Source organism: Syngnathus leptorhynchus, chromosome 3 (assembly GCF_054491065.1).
Source record: "Syngnathus leptorhynchus isolate UIUO chromosome 3, UIUO_Slep, whole genome shotgun sequence".
NCBI classification, from domain to species: Eukaryota; Metazoa; Chordata; class Actinopteri; order Syngnathiformes; family Syngnathidae; genus Syngnathus; species Syngnathus leptorhynchus.
The window spans coordinates 10,800,596-10,820,091 of record NC_141197.1 but is presented as its reverse complement, the minus strand read 5'-3'; the positions used below and the strand labels follow the sequence as shown (position 1 = coordinate 10,820,091).

Sequence of the window (19,496 nt, the reverse complement as noted above, 5' to 3'; positions counted from 1 at the left end):
GCGCCACTCCACGTGTTGAAGTGAAAAGTTTTGCTTGGATTTGATTGGGGGATGCTCCTGTTTTATTTCCTGAGGGAAGTCGTGCAGAGGACAACGTTTAAGTTCAAATGAGGCCTGGGGAGAACAGAGAACATGTGGCAAACAGCAGCTGTCATCATTATTATTATTCTGTAGACTACCGGGACACCTTTTGTCCTCACTAGTAAGACAATTTGATGCTCTGATAGTGTCATTATATTGTCAATACTTGTTTATATATTATATATATATATATATATATATATTATATAATACTTTAATTTGGACTTTTCCTGATGTACTTTCCAAAATTTAAGTGGACCTCAGTGCGTAGGAAGTTTAATTTTGTCCGATTGCGCAACCGCAGCGCACCGCCGAAAGCGCAACCGTAGCGCGCCGCGGACCGCGCAACTGCTCCACGCTGGTCGCATTATTGTGACAGAGCGGTCGCTGGAATTTAGGAAATATTTTTAAAGTCCTGATGTACTTGCCAAAATGTAAGTGGACCTCAGTGCGCATGGAGCTTAATCTTGCCAATCGTGCAACTGCAGCGCACCGCCGAACGCGCAACCGTAGCGCGCCGCCGACCGCGCAACTGCACTGCGCCGGCCGGGCGCTCACTGTCGCATTGCTTTAGGAGCGTCTTTGTGTTTTTGTGCGTCTTTACTGCTCCCACTTGCTTCCTTTGGAGGCATGATTAGAGTTGATGCAATCCTCAGAGTAACGAGAAAGTAATAACGAACGGAGTCAGTTGGCATGCGGGTCCTCTCGACTCATCTAGCGAGGAGGACGGTGAACTTAATAGTTCGCGTTGTTGAATACAAACGCCTTCAGTGAGTTCATTGAATGCAGCTGAATGGTTTTACTAGTGAGGACAAAGGATGCATGATGTTTCAAATTGGATATGACGGATATTGAATAGTTGCTCAACGGGGTGGACATAGTTTTTTTTCTTCCTCGGCAAGTGTCTCAGTTAATGAATAGTTCGCGTAATTGAAACAAACGCCTTCAGTTTGTTCAGTGATTGTTTATGAAATACTTTGTGAGTGGACGTCTTGAAGTCCTCGTGAGATTTTTGCACCCTGCCGGCGTACGTACGTCCACTCGTGAATATTCATCCGAAATCTGCCATTCATCCACCGTGACAATAAACAAGGCGAGAGAGCCGAGTGTGAATGCCTGCAAGAGGAAGAGAAGGAAGACGCCGGGGCCAAATCACGACAAAAGTGGGGGCAAGCTACCCGTTTCCATGGCAACAAGTCCAGCCTTCCAAAGAGGAGGCTGGAGAGCTTCATTCCTCTCTTTCTTTTTTTTTTGTGGTCAGTATTACTTGTAAAGACATGAGTGGGACATTATTGCAAAGGACAGGTATCCGGAGAACTTTAATGGACTAACATCTCAAAATGTCAGCCGTCATGCGCTCGAGGAACCACTCGGAGGTAAACAAAACAAAACAAAAACAAAACACTATACACACACCGAAGTTCAAAGCGATCCGCGAGGCTGGCTGCACGGTTGCTAAAACAAGTTGTAGCTGCAGAATTTAGCAGAGGTGCTGTTTCAAGGTGCGTCTGAAAAAGTGGTCTCCACTTGACCATATTTGGTCATCTTTAACGATGAAGTGGAGCTAAATGGCGAAACATAGCATCTATCTGCTCTGTTTATGTCCGTGAGTGGAATGAGTTTTCATTAACTAACAAGTCGAGGTACTTGCATGTCCCCCCCAAAAGGTCTGTCCCCATAAAAAGTCCTCAAAAACCAAAATCAGTTCTCAAAGTTCTCTGTGACTTAAGGCGACTGTGAGTCACTTTTTGGGAATTTGGATCAAGGGAAATGGGAATGTTTCTTTCCCCCTAAACCTTCATGCAAGATAAAGTAGAGTGAATCACATTGTTTTGTCTCCAGTGATTGTTATTATGAGTTATTTGTGATTGTAGAAATTGCTCCTCTTCTTTTTATGCAATGCATGTTCTTTATGTGATATGGTATGTAGTTTAAAAAAGCAATTTCGCTTATGTTGAGTGTGTTTCATATCTTATGTGTTGTAGTAATGTATAGGATTTTTGTATTATACGTAGTTTAAAAGTTCTGCAGCACAGTCACGGTGACTGCCAAAGTGTAGTATGAGGAGCATTATTAGTACACGGGCTCCCTCTAGTGGTGCGTGACAGTATCACTGAATTAAAAAAAATCATTCATTCATTACTTAAAACATGGAAAAACAGTCACCCATAAGAGAATAAGTTCTGAAACTATGCATAGATCTTGTTTAAACTTTTAAATCCAGAGCAGTGCAGTTTTAATCAGAGTGGAGCCTAGGTTTTCGAACACAATCCGTTCCAGAAGGCTGTTCGAGAAGTGAATCGTTCGAATTCCGTATCATGTTTCCCATTACAAATAATGCACATTTTTTTAATCCGTTCCAAGCAAAAAAAACCCGTCATTTTTTCCATTTACGCATTTTTGTCCGATCGCGCAACTGCAGTGCACCGCCAAAGGCGCAACCGTAGCGCGTCGCCGACCGCGCAACTGCACCGCGCTGGTCGCATTATTGTGACAGAGAGGCCGCTGAAATTTAGAAAATATTTTTAGTCCTGATGTACTTTCCAAAATTTACGTGGACCTCAGTGCGCAGGAAGTTTAATTTTGTACGATCGCGCAACCGTAGCGCATCACCGACCGCGCAAGCGTAGCGCCGCCGACCGCGCAACTGCACCGCGCTGGTTCCATTACTGTGACAGAGCGGTCGCTAAAATTTTGAAAATATTTTGAAAGCCCTAATGGACTTTCCAAAATTGAAGTGGATCTCAGTGCGCAGGGATCTTAATTTGGTCCGATTGCGCAAATGCTTTTTGGGCATGATGCAGCTCTTTTTTTTCCTCTAATCCAGATTGTGATTAATTTAACAAAACTGTACATGCAAAATTTCAAAATATATATATATGATTGTTAGTACTAATACATATTTGAAATAGTTGCTGATATAGTTGTTGATGGAAGAGGACACTTGAATGGGAGAGACTTTATTGTTTAGCCATTGATTAAATGTATTTGTCAAATTAAAATCTAAAGGTGCATGAACATTATAGTCTTCAGAAAGAATGCCTCGTTATGGGTTTCAAATAATTCCATGGAAAGGAGCCTTTTAAAAACAACTCTAAGAATCCTTGGGTTTTTTTCTTTCCGTTTGTTGGTCGCACCAAACATAACCACATCACCAACTATGAGTAGCTAAATATGATATGATGTGCTGAAAATGATGTTTGCAAGAGGAGGAATCCTGTGGATTTTTCATAGGCACTGGTTGACATTGGTGGCTTTTGAGGGGAATGTTTAGAAGGAGGGTTAAGGCCTTTGGCACTTTTGCACTGTTTTACTTTGGCACTGTTCATGTTCACAAGGATGGCAAATTATCGCCAGTTCCACATTCCATGTGCAGTTTGTGCAAATCAGCAAGTTTGAAACATGAATACAATGTCACGAAAGCCTAGAAGTAAAAATGGGAGTGTCATGCACGTCGGGGAAGAAAGTGGTGAAATGTTTTGATACTGCTCTCAATTCCTGGAATGCTCCCCTTTACCGCTCTAACCAAACAGGAACTTTGTTAATGTTATAGCATTAGCACCATGTAAGAAGGCATCCCAATCAGGTGCCCAAACCAGCTCGGTAATCCTCTGGATGGAAATTCAAGTACTAGCTCGACTCCAAGCCTCCCTCCAGATGTCTAAACGCAAGCCCACCTACCTCACAGAGGAAACTCCTGTCAACTGCTTGGATCCACAGAGTCATTCTTTTGGTCACTTCCCAAAGGTCTTGACCACAGGCGAGGTTAGAACCCATAATGACTAGTGAAATGTGAGCTTTGCAGTACAGCTCTGATTCTTGTGCAGTGCCCGATTTAATGCTGAAGAAACACATTTATAGTAGCATCCCAGTCACAAAATATTCTCCTTCACGTTCCACCATTTTTTCTCATTTTTCTCTTGAATAGGGAGTTTGCAGATTTGGATGTAGTTGCACCTCTGACCAGCCGTGCCCCTCACTGACTTGTATGAGCATAAATCTCAAGCCTAGCCGCTCATGGCATGGTATTATGAAAGTGCATAAATACTCACAGAGAATGCTGTCCACCATGATTGAACATGTCACGTGTTCTGTTGCTGATAAGTTGTTCTTGTCAGGTGTGGTCATTTCTTTAAAACAACAATAAGAAATTCAAACACCCTCTTTAAACACCTATAGACTTTCCGTCGGATTACGGTCCAAAAATGCCAGTCAAAACATACTTTTAAGTTAATTCTTTGATGTTGCGTGAAATGAGATTTTTTTTTTTCATCCAAATTGTGGTGGACTGCTGTGTGAATTCAAGCCTTCACAGTCATACAATTTTCTTGTTTTTGTCGCTCATTCACTGCTCGCCCTCCTAGCTACTTTTTTTTCCCCACAGTGCATGTCTAATGCAAAGTGTAGTATAGTGGTGGGCATGGGGGGAGTTTTCTATGGGTATTTTCGTCAACGGATGTAGTAGTTAGGATTGGGTGTCTACGCCGTTGTGGGAGTGAACACTGAGGACTTTATCTTCAGCTGACAAAACGCTTCCCCTCATTCCTTTTAAATTCAGCGCAGGAGAAACGCGTAGTCTACATCAGGGGTCCCCAACCACTGGTTCGCGAACCGGTACCCGTCTGTGGGTCACTTGTACCGGGCCGTCTCTGATCCAAGGCTGATAAAGGACAGAAAAGCCTTGATGCAGCAGATAAGTCACGGCATGGCATCAAAGTGTTTACCCTTCCTCCAATCAAATTGCTTTAATGTCATTCTTCACAGAGGCTGCATATTTATTTGTATGGCAATTATGGATTGCTATGCTGTGCTCTGATGTGTTTTAGACCTTCGGTAATTTCTTTATTTTAGTAGCCTAATGGCATAATTGCCAAAGTCATTTTTGAACGTTTTCCAACAATAAACAACAATAGACAGCGCAGTTGACTTAATTTGTGGATTTCCATGACCTGTAAGACTGAGAACGTCTGCAAACAAAACAAAATTTTAGAGCAAGCACAATAGTATTTTTTTTATGGATATTGTGACTTTGTCAATTATGCTGTAAGGCTAACAATTTGCTATTTCAGTTCCGTAACAGGTCTCTTAATCTGCCAAAAATGAATTGATTATCATTTAACCCATCACAAGGTTAAAACACAGCAGGCCATCAACATCAAAGGAACATCTGTCAACATTTCTGTCATTCTTTTCAGTAAACCATCTGAACTCAGACTTCCAGACAGCAACACAAATTTATCTTATCCACTTAATGTCCTTGGAAAAGTCAGATGACACACACTCTTTGACCCCCTGCAGCACAGATGGATAAAAGCCTGTTTTCCACATGCCTGCTTCTGCAGCTGTGCATGCTCATATCTAGGTTACTCAGAGGAACACCCCCCTCCCTGCCGCGATTACCAAAATACACCGTCACTGCACTGTTAAAGCTAAAATGGACATAAAAAGGCAACGCATATGTTCAACCGGGGTAATTATATAGGTATGATTATATGGTCGGTAACGTCAACTGCGGTTGTTTTCTCTTTGACATTTAGACATTAGAGAAGCTTTAAACTATCCTCTCGAGACACAAGCTACGAACGAAACAAGCCTCCTGTCATATATAATCTGTCATACAAAGTTGATGTGTACTGTCAATGCTTAAACACTGGATAGAGGTTTGACTAATGCCCTTCCACTTCCACTGTATGGTACCAATCCAATATTTACTGGCAAAATATGAAAACAAGGTAGCACTGTCCCTGTCCATATTGGACATTTTTTTTATTTATTTCCAAGGAACTTAAACAATAGTGCAGATGAGTTTGAGAGCTGATGGTTAGAGTTGGAAATAGCTGAGCATTTTAATTCTTCCTTTTCCCACTGACTCTTGGCTTCCCTTGCACGGCTTCATTGTGGTTTTTAACAAGCAGGTTGCTGATCAGCAGAAACTGAGGACAAGATTAGCCTGAGCTGTTGAGTAGCTTGAGACAAGTGAGGGGAATTTAAAATATTTTAATCCTTTGGAGACGCCGCTGTGTCCTTCTGTTTTTCTTTTGGGATGAAAATAAAACTACTGATTAATGAAATGATGAGATATCATATCATTGTTAAATGATTAAAAGTCGTAGTGCCCTTTCATGGAGTTTATTTGTGCAGTTGATGATGCGATCCCATCTCTCTCTTTTGTTGCTTCCAGTCTATGAAAACAGTCTTTGATACATTTCAGTGTAGCTGAGGCAGCTTGATGGATTGGGCAAATATTAGGACATTCTTGCATGTTGGGCGACGAACTGCATATCAGATGATCTGTCAAACGTGACAGGGTCAAGGGCACGTTGGCCCTTTTTTGAAAGACAGTCAACTTAATTAAGTCTCTGTCTTATACACACTTATGTGCACATAAGCTAAGCTGATAAGACATTTTTTTCCCCTACCCTGCCTCCCTTTCAAAGACACAAAGGGCTCTTCTATGCAATATCTGTTTGTTTCATAAAGACGTCGTTGTTCTCCTCTTTCCCGTATAAGGGAAAATTCATTAGCCCCTCCAGCACTTGTAGACAAGAGCATGGCAAGACCTGGGGAAAAAAACTTGAAATGGCTTTGCTAAGTCATTCTGATGATGACTGACTAGGGGATTTTTCCCAGTCGCTCTTGACAAATGAGACTTTTTGTGTTTTTCTGAAAACAGGAACATTTCTTCTGGCTTTTTTTACATTCACACTGTTTAATGCCGATGACTTTTATTGCTGGTCAGTGTGTCGTTTTCAGGAGAACCTCATGTATATATGTCCTTGATCTGCATATTTTGACATCATCAGGCTATTTTCTCTTTGGAAAATCTTCAAATATATAATTCACCAAGTTCTGTTGTAGTGGTTGGGTCAGTTATTATTCAAATAACACAGTAGGTCTGTGACAATGTAGTGCAGTAGTATTCCAAAGGTTTGTTGTTGTTCTAGCTGGGATTTTGCGAGGGGAGATGCTATCAGAGTTCAGGAAGTCAGTTGGCTAACGCCTTGTTGTTTACACTGAAAAGTCCATCCTGGGCCCCTGTGACTCGCTGATTGTAGTGTACAGAAAATAAATAAATAAATAAATAAATAAATAAATAAATAAATAAACGTTTGACCAGTAGTCTAACTCTAAGTATTAAAAAATTAAAATTAAAAACATCTGTATGACACTTCCTTCCAGTTTGTCATATTACTATATTTCTCAAAATAAAGTAAAAAATCAATCCAAGATATTTTTCATGATCATGGCTTAAAAAAGATGACAGGTAAACATGGCCTTCTGCACATATTACAAATATTATGATATTATTCATTTTTAAAACATAACCCACATATCTTCATTTATTTCCATTGTATAACATCACACTTGCCCATGTCCAATTTTTGTTTAGCCTTTGTAGTGTCATGAGAGCATCGTTTCTCTCACAACAATCTAATCACGATGCATATGGCATCCCCGCAGCACGGTCCACAGTCACAGGAAATAGCTGACAGCAGGAATGCTCCCTCTCTCTTCTCATCTGTCTCTATAGGACTCAGCCGCACTTCTGGTTGGCTGGCTTCTTCATATAACAACTTCCTGTAAACATGACATGCTACTCAGCGCCCTCCCATCCTCCATCTCTGATCTCTGAGGATCTCCATTTGACCTCATTGTGCTGTTGAGCAATTATTGTCAGCGCTCTGCATATTTGTACTTTGGAAAATGTGATTTTCATGAGTAATGGCCTCTAGTCTGAGGGCAAACACATGGGAAGGAGAAACTTCTTTTTCCCCCTCACCCTGAAGTGTATTAATCAATCGACATTCTTACCATTTGACAGTTTTAAACCACTGTGTATACCTTGTTGCAAAAAAGGCAATTTAAGTTGGCCTTTAATAATGATTTATGTTTTGGTCTGTGAATCGACTGTAAAATTGATGACAATGCTTGTATTTTCTAACTAGGTGAGTGGGTGGTTTGCAGGCAAGTATGACTGCCAACAAGAGTCCAAAGGCTGTGCCTCATGCAGGAGGGGGTAAAGCCCCACAGGATCCCCCTGACAGGTTAGTGATACCTCCACATTTTCTTACAGTCCTGTCTCCAAACTACGTAACTGTTTCTGGGGATGTAATGAGTATTTGTTTTTACTCCTGGGAAACAACTTCCAAAGCTTTTGCAAGATTTTGGACAAGGGCCCCATCCAACTATTAACAGTAGCGAGCTGCATCTTGTGCGAGCACGTTATGAGCTGATGAGAGAAACAAGCTCCAGGAATGATACGGGATATCTTGCTTAGCTTGGCAGTCGTCCTGTCATCTGTTTGCTCCAGACTCTGAAAACTCCTTCAAACAGAAAGATAAAGTTGCAATGGTGGCTACAACTGAGACATGCAATACGTCAACAAGCATACCAGCTTGAGGACTGGCTGATTTCTGGTTTGTGCTAGAGCTGTGGGTTTAAGTGACAGAGACTCTCCATGCTTCACTTTTTAGAGAACAATATATCAAAACAAAGAAAACTCCACCCATGCAGACAGTCAGGCCACGCCTTGCGCTCAACACATAAATAAGACTCATTGAAGATATTCATCTTAACACTCGTTGGTGCTTGACGGTGAAATGAACTCAATTTGAAATGCATGTTTCCTTAGATTATCGTACAGTGCAACCTCAAATGACCTGAAGATTTTCACTATACTTGCATGACAAAGTTGGCCCACTTTAGGTGGCATACCACACTCAATGTAATTACATGGCACTGTATAGGATGTGGTTGCTGAATGGCTACACAGTCATATCGTGCTGAGTCATGATATATTTTAGGATTGCTTTGCAACCTCCATGGATGGATGGATGGATGGGTGGCTTTGCAACCATGTATTTAAGCTAAATGGTTTACAAGTGCATGTAGTACCTTGTTGGTACAGCTTGGCCATTTTAAATTACATTGTGAACAAAGAAAAAAAAAGCTCATATATTTTCATTGGTTTTAATTGATCTTTTGTTGTACAAACTGAGCTTTTGTGAACATTATGTCCTCCATATTGAGGAAGTTGTTGAAAGGGCACGCTCACAGCATAAGGAAGCTAACTACACTGTATAAAAGTGTATACAGCATTAAGTCTGTGACCAGACTGGATCTATTTTCAGTATATGACTCTAGTGAGGTTAAACTGAGGATGCATTTACTATGTCATATCGATTGTTGTTTTGCTTATATATTCTTTAATGCCTGTAAGATGATGTCAGCAGACATCAGTCTCTGTGTTGCTGGGCACAAATGTAAACTGACCCCATTCCTGAAGTCAAATAAGAGATATATGACTAACGAAACATCTCAAAAGGTAAACTTCAGTTGTGAAAAAGTGAATGATTAACAACTAAGAGATGTTAGTGAGCTTTTGTGTCCGTTACTTCCTAAACATTCTCATTAATATTTAGCTTCTCTGTCGCCTTCCCATGGTAGACATCTGATTTGGTCATTTAGTTTGGAACTTTTCCAAGAACCCAGAGCGACTTCAGAATACATTCCTTTGTCCCCCTTTGACTCTAATACAACATGTCCTCTGTTGGACCGGATAGCGTTCTTCATCAAACACATTTGTAATGCGTAATTTGTATTATCATTAATTAATAATCAAGCCAAAGACAATTTATTGAATAATTTTGAATTGACTTTGGTCATTGTCAACAAAGATGTTTTTAAAGCCTTCATCTAATAGGAGCAAACAGGTTTCAAAGTGTTCTCCCACCCTGAAGCATGAGGATCGAAACCAGGGAAGGGCAGACAGGTGTGAGGAGAGATTTGTCCCAACCTGCATTGTCAGATCGCAGTCCCACAGCTCCCAGCCTCCTCCTCCCACGTTGCTTGTTATTCTAACTAAAGCTGTGACATCAGATCTCATAACGCTTCACTTTTGCAATACTAACCCAGCATCCAAGTCATGATAAGTTGACTCAACATTTATGAGTTGTACGGTGCGTGACATAAGGCTGCAGTCTACAGGGAATGTTTGCCTCTCTGAAGAAAGCTGGAGAATGAAATATGATGAGAAAGCAACAGGTCCAGGCAGCATTAGGATAAGCATCTAGTATCACTTTACAGCTCAGCTTTGGACGGTAGAGGACTGAGAAGACACTTACAGGTAAAACACGCTACACATTTGATGAAATCTTTAAACCGTTTACTTTGTGAGGTCTACCGATAGATTGAGATTTGGAAAAACCTATGCTGACATTGTAATGCAGAGGGGTTTGTTTTGGCAACACTCCTGATGCAAGATACTGAATAGTTTGCTGTGATTATAATAAAAAGGAAATGGAAATGTATGGCTCATGTCAGAATCGCTAATTCTGTCGCTCATTTGACTTCTTCCACATCTGTGTTTGATTACCTGCCTGCATTTGTATCCACTGCATGTTGTTACCAATCTAACTCAAATTATAAAACCAGTTGTGGGACGAGGTGAAGAGGAATTTGTTAAATTCAGTTGTGGATGGACACAAAAGATGGCGTTTTATGTGTCACTTGTTGTGACCCAATTTAGGAGCTCCACCCTTTGGAGGATCTAGCCAATGCTCCTTCAGTAGCTTGCGCCATCCCTTGTTAAACGGGAGGGCATGGAAGCTGTTCCCATCTTTTGCATTCTGCAAGAAACATGGGCTCCATTTAGGGAGGCTTTGATATGGGACAGCCTTCAAACGGTAGGATGAAATCATTGGCCTGGCAGTTGTCAACCACTTCACAGAGAGTTTCACTCATTACAGCTGTCGCTTGACTATTTATTAAGTTTGCCACACTACGTCACCCTCTGGCAAAATTCACAATAGTTTGATCACAGACAAATTCTCAGAAATAAGCAACTCACAAAGTATCGTTGTGTGATATTGATGCCCCTTGATAGATGAACTGTTTGTTTACAATCAATGAAAACGTCAATTTCCCCCAATATCCACCCTTAAAGGAAATTCAAACTTAAAAAGCTCTAGACTCTTGAAAATGGTTTGTGTCTTGGACTGTTTCCTAAAGTAGAAGGAAGAAAGAGTCCAATTTGTGGACACATGTTTGGTGCTGTATTGAGTGCTCTTGTCAATAAATATTTCAATACTTGAATTGCTTATTCATTCATGTCTCTTATTAGGTGCCAGTCTGCATCTCCCTCTCCTGCTGTGTCCAGTGGCAAGGGTCCGAGCGAGCCGCCTCACCTCGGTGACGGGCAGCATTACGAGAAACAGAGCAAGTACCTCAGGACAGACGGACGCTTTTTGGTACGTGCTGGCTGGAACAGCAAAACCGCAAACTTTGGCAGCGGATCGTCCTTCACGGGTGATCTTGAGTCACGACACCGTCTGACAAAGTCAAAGAGCATCAGCTGCCTGGACAACCGTCTCTCCATCTATAAGCCTCAAGCTAAGGAGTATTGCGAAAGTCAAGACGCCCAGGAGCAAAAAGAGAACCAAGGGGGTGTTTCTCCATCGGAGGGACTTAATGGTAGACCCCTGAGTTGGAGTACACTTTCACTCGGGTCTCTCTCTAACCAAGATCACAAGCGCAACCTTTCTATTAACAGGCCAGTCACGGGTGTTTTTCCCACCACAGTCCGCAAAAAGATCTCAGAATGGGAGTGCAGAAGGGTCACTTTGCCTAGGATGAGCTTGTGTCTGGATAAAAGGTCAGGACGAGAGCGCATCGGAGGCAGTGAGGGCTGCCCAAGTCTGCTCTCTTCTCCCTGTAGCGAGAAGGCTTTTGACTTTAAGGGGATACGCAGGATGAGCACAGCTTTCTCAGAATGCTCCTACACAGAGACAGAGGAAGAGGAAGGAGCCTCCGACAAAGATGGCTTAGGCCGCTTTCAGAAACGGATAACAAAGACTGAATCATTCGGGGCATTTGTACGCTCTCCGTCTGCTCGTAAGGAAACTTCGGCAGTCCTCAACAGGATACAAAAAATAGAACAAGCCCTGAAGGAGAATCCTAGCCCGCCCCCTCCTCGTTATCTGAGTAAATGCTACGCTTCAGACAAGACAAGACAAAAATCTTTTGTTATTGGTGAAGACTTTGATAGCACATGCACCAGCAAGCGTAGTAGTATTTGCTCCATAGCCACGGAACCGGATTCTCTTTTGGTACCTGATAAGTTGGCAAAACACAGGCAAAGGTTCAGTGTGGCTTCAGTCAGGTCAATAAGCCCAGAACCAGCCAGCCAACAGATGTCTGGTGGACCTCCCATCAATCCCCTACCTAAACCCAAGCGAACTTTTGAGTATGACGCCAAACGTGAGGAGAAGGGCACATTGTCAATGAATGGACTACCTCCAGACTGTGAGTCTCCACCCCCCCTGCCCTCTACCCCTGCACCAAGCACCACACGGACGGTGAAGTTGGTGGGCGGCACTTCCAGCCCATCACAAAACAGGTGAGATGGGCATCTTCTCGCATTTCTTTTTCTACTCACTCATCTATGTCCTAAGGACAAATGCCACGAGCTTTCAGCAGTGACATAATGTCGACCTTAGCACTAATGCACCAAAAACATACCCAAGATGTCTCGTATGTGTACATCAATGTGGGATGAGTAGTCAGAAAAACAAGTATATATCCACGCTACTAAATAGGGATTATGTCTAGCAACTTTAAAAAAAAGATACATTTATTTCTGTTATTTAAGGCGGTTTGAGAAATTTCCTGAGTTTTGATTGAATTTTTTGGAACTTATATGTCCTCTATCAATACTCAATGCACCCCATTGCAATCTGCTCAGTTTTACTTTCTTATCCTTTAGAGAGCCTTGTGAATCAGCGGAATCGACACGTCTGCTGTCGTCACAACCCTCTTTGCCGACAGAGAATGGCACACTATCCACAGAGACGCTGATTCAACCCAATTCCAAAAGCACTTTAGAGGAGAATGCATATGAGGACATAATAGGTAAGCATACTTAAAGGAGGGAAAGCCCCCTTGTCCTACTAAATACACCTTTGGATGTAAATGATTAAAGTCACTGATATGTGTATTTCAGTGACAGTTGTTGAGTAAGTATATAAAATCAAACAAAAGTGGAATTGGTTCGTGAGGTCTGAGACTTTAATTGATGAGATTAGCACTTAACATGTTTGGCTACTGAACATATTGTTTGCATTTCTTTACAGTTTACATTTTAAAACCAAACGAGAACTGAATAACACTTTGTAATCACTTATCTTGATTTTCCATCTGCCCACAAAAACAGAAGTAAAGCTGGAGGCATTCTGACATGGATCTCGAGTAGTTTACTGTAACTGCACTGAGTCATTACTTGTGAGATCATGTGTGCATGAAATGCTGGACATGTTGAAGCCCAAATTCCTTTCCACAAGAAAATGCCCCCAGGCCTTCTGCCCAATTCCCGTTGTCAGCTCCCATGGGCGTATTTAATGTGCTGAAAATGAGTGTCAGCGTGAGTAAAGGCTGGCTTGGAATAGCATAGATATTGTGTGAGATTCGGTTTAAAAGAAAATGCTTGAATGATACATTCCTAATAAAATCCAAATATTGGGACATGATCATATGATTTTTTCAAGTTCTTGTTGAATGATTGACTATGAGGATGCATCTTCCAGAGATAATGAGAACATTGAAATCCTAACTAAGGGATTATTGTTTGCCACATTAAGTAGAGGTTGAGCTAGTACTTTAAAATGAAGGAGGGGCGTTACTGGGCCTTTTCTAGCCACAACCCCAAAGATTTGCGAAACTGAAATGGTGAAAAAATGTAGTTCTCAGTCTTTGCATTTGTTTTCAAAGCGTATCAAACATAGTAACAGTTTTCTGACTTCACTTTAAATGATCTTAAAAGTACAAGCTTCTGGTCTTCGCTGACTTTTCTTAAGACATTCGACTGCAAGTCAGTTGTTGTCCTGCTGTGGCTGTTTAGTTGCATCACTGAGGTAAAGCGGCCAGACGAGTGCCATGTATTAATGATGTGTCAGTGAGGGAATCGTTGAAGCAAAGAATGAATCACACTCTTTACAACATTGATACTATGATTCAGCCATCTGTGTTGTTGATTTAAGCGACACAAGTCTAATGTGTTACCGTTATTGACGTAGTTTCCTGCTTAGACGCTTGTAAATACATCTGCCAAAAGTTTTTGGAATACACAGGATCAGGTTGCAATTGTATTATTTAGAAAAGAACAACAAGAAAAGTTGTCCGTTGCTCAATGTGGTTTGTCTTATGAGATTCGAGGCGTAATGATTTCAGGAAAGACGCAATTGTGTCCTGCCAAATGTACTTTATTTGTCACGTACAATCAGGGCTCGATACTGCAGTGTGTCCATTTCACCGGGTAAGCGGATACAGACGTAGTTTGTTCAGTGCCTCACCCTGGCTGGAGATTCCATTGTGTTCACAGAGATGTTCAATCACAGAGTGGAGTCGAGGTGTGTCCACCCTCTGCATTATACTATGTTGGAGAGGAGTAAATTGTAGCCCGCAGTACATTAGCTGCCTCCCAGACGTGTAATTTTCCCAGCAGGCTCTCATTACAGCACTGCTTCACTTTAATAGACTTGCTGCCCAGCATGGAGCCGTGCACGTCTTTCTCATTTTGGTCAACTCTGATGATACACGTAACTCAGGAAAGCTAATCTTTTTGCCTCTGTCCTAACCTTAAAGTTTAAAAATTAACCTTAAAATAACAAAACAAATATCGGGTTGCAGGTTAACACAGTCTATGTACACTCATTGTTTGACATCCTGAGTACACGAGAGTTCACCCTCTGGAAGTAGCAAAACATTATTTTCTCATCCTTTGTAAGTTACAATTACATTTATTTCTTTTAAGGATGCTGTGTATGAAATTTAAAACGTGAGCAACCGGGGGCAGCCCATCCTGTCATATCATATCCATTTGTAAGTTTTGCTTCAACTACATCAAGCACTTTGCTTTTGATGTAATACTAATGCTTTCTCTGGCTCTGAAATGTACAAAAAAGACAGACAAAGTCATGTTGGACTGCTTCTGTATGAATAGTTCAGACTGATGTTGCATTGTGAGACAGATATCACGTTTGGGGCCACATGTTGAAGCATCCTAAATTGTTCCCGGAAAAGACGAGATTGCGTGTTGCTTGTGCTACTCACATCGCCAAAATAAATATCACACAATTTAGAAGAAGTGACTGTCATCTTTGCCATTGTGTTAAGTTAGACGACTCACTGAACGATTACACGTCCAGTGAGCTGCCAGAAATGTTGTCGTCTATTATTTTGGAGTGTGAAGTATAGGCTCTGACTTACTGTATATTCAGTCCTCATTTTCCCATCTGGTTGATTTGACTCCCTTACTTTCTCACAGTTGTCAGATCCTGCCAAAAGCTTTTTCTCAGTGTAACTATCAGAGTTGAGCTGGACTCATGACAAATGTTCCCTTTATTTAAGTTGGCCTTCTGTCAGGATACAATTCTCTATAATGGTCATAATTTGTAGTATCATTTACTTGCTGAGACATACAGTAAGTACAGTGTGCGCATGAAAGTTTTCGTAAAGTGTCGCGTTTGACATGTCAGAAAAAGTGCCCTATACTTTATAATCGTTTGAGGTCATGCAGACGGAAGCTGGCGTTCGGCCTGCTTATTTTCCGGCTCGGAAGTCAAACTCGGGCGGATGGACGGACAGCGATAGATAGATAGATAGATAGATAGATAGATAGATAGATAGATAGATAGATAGATAGATAGATAGATAGATAGATGGACGGACGGACGGAAGGACGGACAGACGGACAGACGGATAGATAGATTAATTTTTTACATTTTTTATATTTGTACTGCAAGACCTAATCTGATTTCCCAGCTCACAGGAAAGGAAATTATTTATCTCAGGAGTTTCATCACAAAAAAAATCTTTTGGAAGATGAGCCTCCTCTTCCTCAGTAGAGCAGACAGTTCGCATGCCTGGACAGTGACTCATCTGCTTCAGCTCGGCTCACTGGGTTCTGTGGGGCCCAGTGCCAACAACTGTTTTGAAACAGTATGATCGAGCTGAGAATGACCTTTGACTTACCTTCCCTGATTTCTTACCTTACACACAAACTAGAGTACCATCTTCTGGTTCTCCTGACACCCTCAGCTGCCCTTTTTGAGCGCACAGTTTGATTGGTCTTTCGGACTTCATGCCTGAGTAAATTCATTATAATTTAATATTTTCTGAAAATGAATATCCTGTCCACAGAAAAGGAGAACCCATATGAGGATGTTGACCTAAAGCGAAGGAGCTTGGGTCGGAAAACTTGTCATTTGGAGAGCAGCAGATCCTGGACTGCCATGGACCGGAAGCAAAACTCTCCACCTCAGGTAAACCAAAGGCTTCACTTTTCAGAATACTACATGTTGTTTTTCTTTTATGATATGGGGTTCAAGTGACCTGAGGTTTTCAAGAGATGAGCTTTCATTCGACCAAATACTAATCATTTCATATTCCACTCTCTGTCATTAGTTGCCATCCAAACCCAGCAGTCAGTCCCTTCGCCTTCTGAGCACCAACGACCGGAAGAGTCACAGAGTGTCAGAGCTGTCCAAACGCCACAGTCATGATGAAACATTGCTCCTCCCGCAGATGGGTATATCAGCTTCCTCTTGTGGCCTGCTGGATGATAGCCTCTGCGGGACCGGTGATAACCTGGCCTCACACAGGCATTGGCGGATTCCCAAGGTACACATCGCCGGATCCAACATAAACATCTCCACTTAGCCCTCGCAGAGCCCCACTTGTGTTCCGTTCCACGCTTCTACGATTCTTATATCGCTTTGGTTCAGATCAGCGGCTTCCGTGAGGGGTGCCAGATGATTTCAGTGTAACGTGCAGCAGCATGATAGAAATAAAGAACATTTTAAGTGAGAAAAATAAAGAACATTTTAAATGTGTCAATATAAAATCGTAACCTGACTAGTGTGAAAGGAAAATGCGTTGCTGTTTAGTTCCCTCGGTGAGAGAGTAGAGCACGTCTAACGATGGGGCTTGAGTAAATCATATAGTACGGTATTCATTTCAGGAGTAATGATAGTTTTATAAACTATAACTTGTGACACCAGTACTTTGTTTACTTGCTAAGATTAAGATACAGTGTATTCTGTTTACAGTTGGTCCAGAGAATCAACTCCATTTACTGCAGTAAACGTGGAAAGAAGAGACTTAAAAAGCTGTCCATGACCAATCTCGACACCTCATCTTTGAGAGGTAGGGAGAACGTTGTCATCAAAACGTCTTTCCCAATGCCTTAACACGTGTTTGCGAAATTGCCCTTTGCACCAAAGAAAAGCTTCTTGTCTGTCTCATGTCTGCCCCCCCAGATGACAACAGCGAGAGCGAGAGCGATTCTGATGACAGGTTCAAAGGTGAGTGACCACATCGCCAGTTTCCAGGTCTGAGGTGCTCGACTTGTGTGAGGGTGGAGCAGTTTCCCATGTCAGTTTTGTTTTTATGATGGGACCTGTCTTGACCTTACAAATTCTGCCAAATGAATGGGATTTCAGTAGTTCACAGTAGTTCACAGAACTTTGACAAAGATTTCAGAAAGTTCACAATATGCCATTAGCATCTTTAGTGGATTCCAGCAGGTACCATAAGATTGCCTTTGTTAATTTACTAATAAATGATCAAACAATATTTTGTTTGTATTTTCTTTCATTGCCTCCTCAGCTCACACCCAGAGGTTGTTGAAATTGCAATCCATCCTTCGTCGGGCCCCCAGCTACCGCACGCTGGAGCTGCAACTAATTGAGTGGCAAGAGAGAGAACTCTTTGAGTATTTTGTCGTTGTGTCTTTGAAAAAAAAGCAGAGCAAGAACTCTTACTCCCCAGAGGTCACTTACCAGTTCCCCAAGGTGAGGGTATGAACATCGTAACTAAAACCTGCTGCTGGTTCTCTCAGACATATTTTACTTTTATCTGACGTGACAAGAATTTGAAGTACTGTGATTTATTTTCTCTCATGCGGGGTCTGACAAAAAGCAACCTAGCGTCTCACCTAAGGCCTGATTTACATGTATCCCAAATACTGGCCGCTTGATTGTTATAGCACGCTGTTGGCAACAGGTGTAAAAATGGAGGGCTAAAAAATGAAATTCAAAAGGATAGAATTGGGAATGTTTGTGGAATACAAACAAGCATTACTCAGTAACTGGGAATAACTCTACTGCAGTTAATACATTTGGGGAAGCCAGCAACCACATAAAAGTCATGTTTTTTGTTTTGTTTTGTATTGTTTCATCTCATTCCAAATGGGTGGCAATTGGTTGTACATTTTGTGCCCATCCAGGATGGTTTGAAATTTGGGACAGGACTGCCAAAACTGTGGCCTGGGAGAGGCCTTCCCCAATTGTCGAAGCGTGTTGAAATGACCCTGATAATTTTTGTTTCTCGGATTTCAAAAAAATGGTTACACAAGCGGAAATGTTCTTCCAGCTGCCTCTCATTTTGCTGCGCACTATGCTGGCATGTCTTTTTAGATGCGGAAAGTCCGCAACTGGAATTTTATTTCATGATGTTCCACTTAAGTCATGTTAGGCTGTGTCGCATGGTGTGGCAGTGGGCCTTATGCGCTTTCGTGCATGTGCATGATAAAGGGGAAAAACCCAATCAAGTATTACCGAATTGCTTCTAGACTCTGCTCGTGGACAAAAACGCAATTATTTTATTTGATTCTTTTTAAAATTATCATTATTATTATCGGCACGGTAGCACACTGGTTAGCACGTTTGCCCCTGGGTTTATTTCAATCAGTTTGAAAAATGGACGGATTATTATCCTTTTTTGGTATAAAGAAAAATGGTAAAATCAAGAGTTACAAAGATACAGCAAATGATATTGTTTATATTAGCCTTAGACAATCAGCTTAACACCCTTGGACTCATGGTAGTACTATACAAATACAGTCATGCCAAAGTAGCATCAGGGATTTTTTTCTTACATACTTCAACCCATCTGTCAAAACGGCAATGCCCATGTTTAGTTGTTGTATTAAACACAGATGTCACACAGATCTTTGTGGGTAGAACGATCTAAATGTCTTTTCTTTTCCACTGGACCTGCAGCTGGAGAGGCTCACCAAGCAGATGAGAGAGGCAGAGCAGAGGCTCAAAGCTATCCCTCAGTTCTGTTTCCCTGATGCCAAAGACTGGAATCCTGTGACGGAGTTTTCCAGGTATGGCTGACTGTGTGTTTAAAAACCCATGCATTACATAAAAAAGTATCCAATGGATGGGTGGATGGATATATCAATAATACATAGATATTTATAAGCCTTTATTCCTAACTTGACGATAATCAATACGCTGAAACTGCTGTCTTTTGACCCAGAAACATTTCTGACCATAATTTCAAAACGGTTGCAGGATTCTGTCCTATTAGTTTTAGTATTGGAATTGTTCATTTTTTTACATTGCATTTCATAT

At 41.5% G+C, this 19,496-nt stretch overlaps 1 protein-coding gene across 2 annotated transcripts in view; it reads left to right on the top strand.

Annotated features, from left to right (window-relative positions):
• Positions 1-19,496, top strand: part of dennd2b (DENN domain containing 2B) — a 30,447-nt gene that overhangs the window by 1,234 nt on the left and 9,717 nt on the right. Inside the window, exons 1-10 of one of the 2 annotated variants that reach the window (XM_085907596.1) lie at positions 1,226-1,457; positions 8,028-8,126; positions 11,204-12,478; positions 12,845-12,990; positions 16,276-16,397; positions 16,540-16,755; positions 17,184-17,280; positions 17,394-17,438; positions 17,743-17,927; positions 19,137-19,246. In XM_085907596.1, the coding sequence (XP_085763722.1) occupies positions 8,053-8,126; positions 11,204-12,478; positions 12,845-12,990; positions 16,276-16,397; positions 16,540-16,755; positions 17,184-17,280; positions 17,394-17,438; positions 17,743-17,927; positions 19,137-19,246 (2,270 nt within the window). In that variant the 5' untranslated portion in view covers positions 1,226-1,457; positions 8,028-8,052. Of the gene's footprint in view, positions 1-1,225; positions 1,458-8,027; positions 8,127-11,203; positions 12,479-12,844; positions 12,991-16,275; positions 16,398-16,539; positions 16,756-17,183; positions 17,281-17,393; positions 17,439-17,742; positions 17,928-19,136; positions 19,247-19,496 lie in introns of those variants that run through there. The other variant, XM_085907597.1, reaches the window with a different exon arrangement.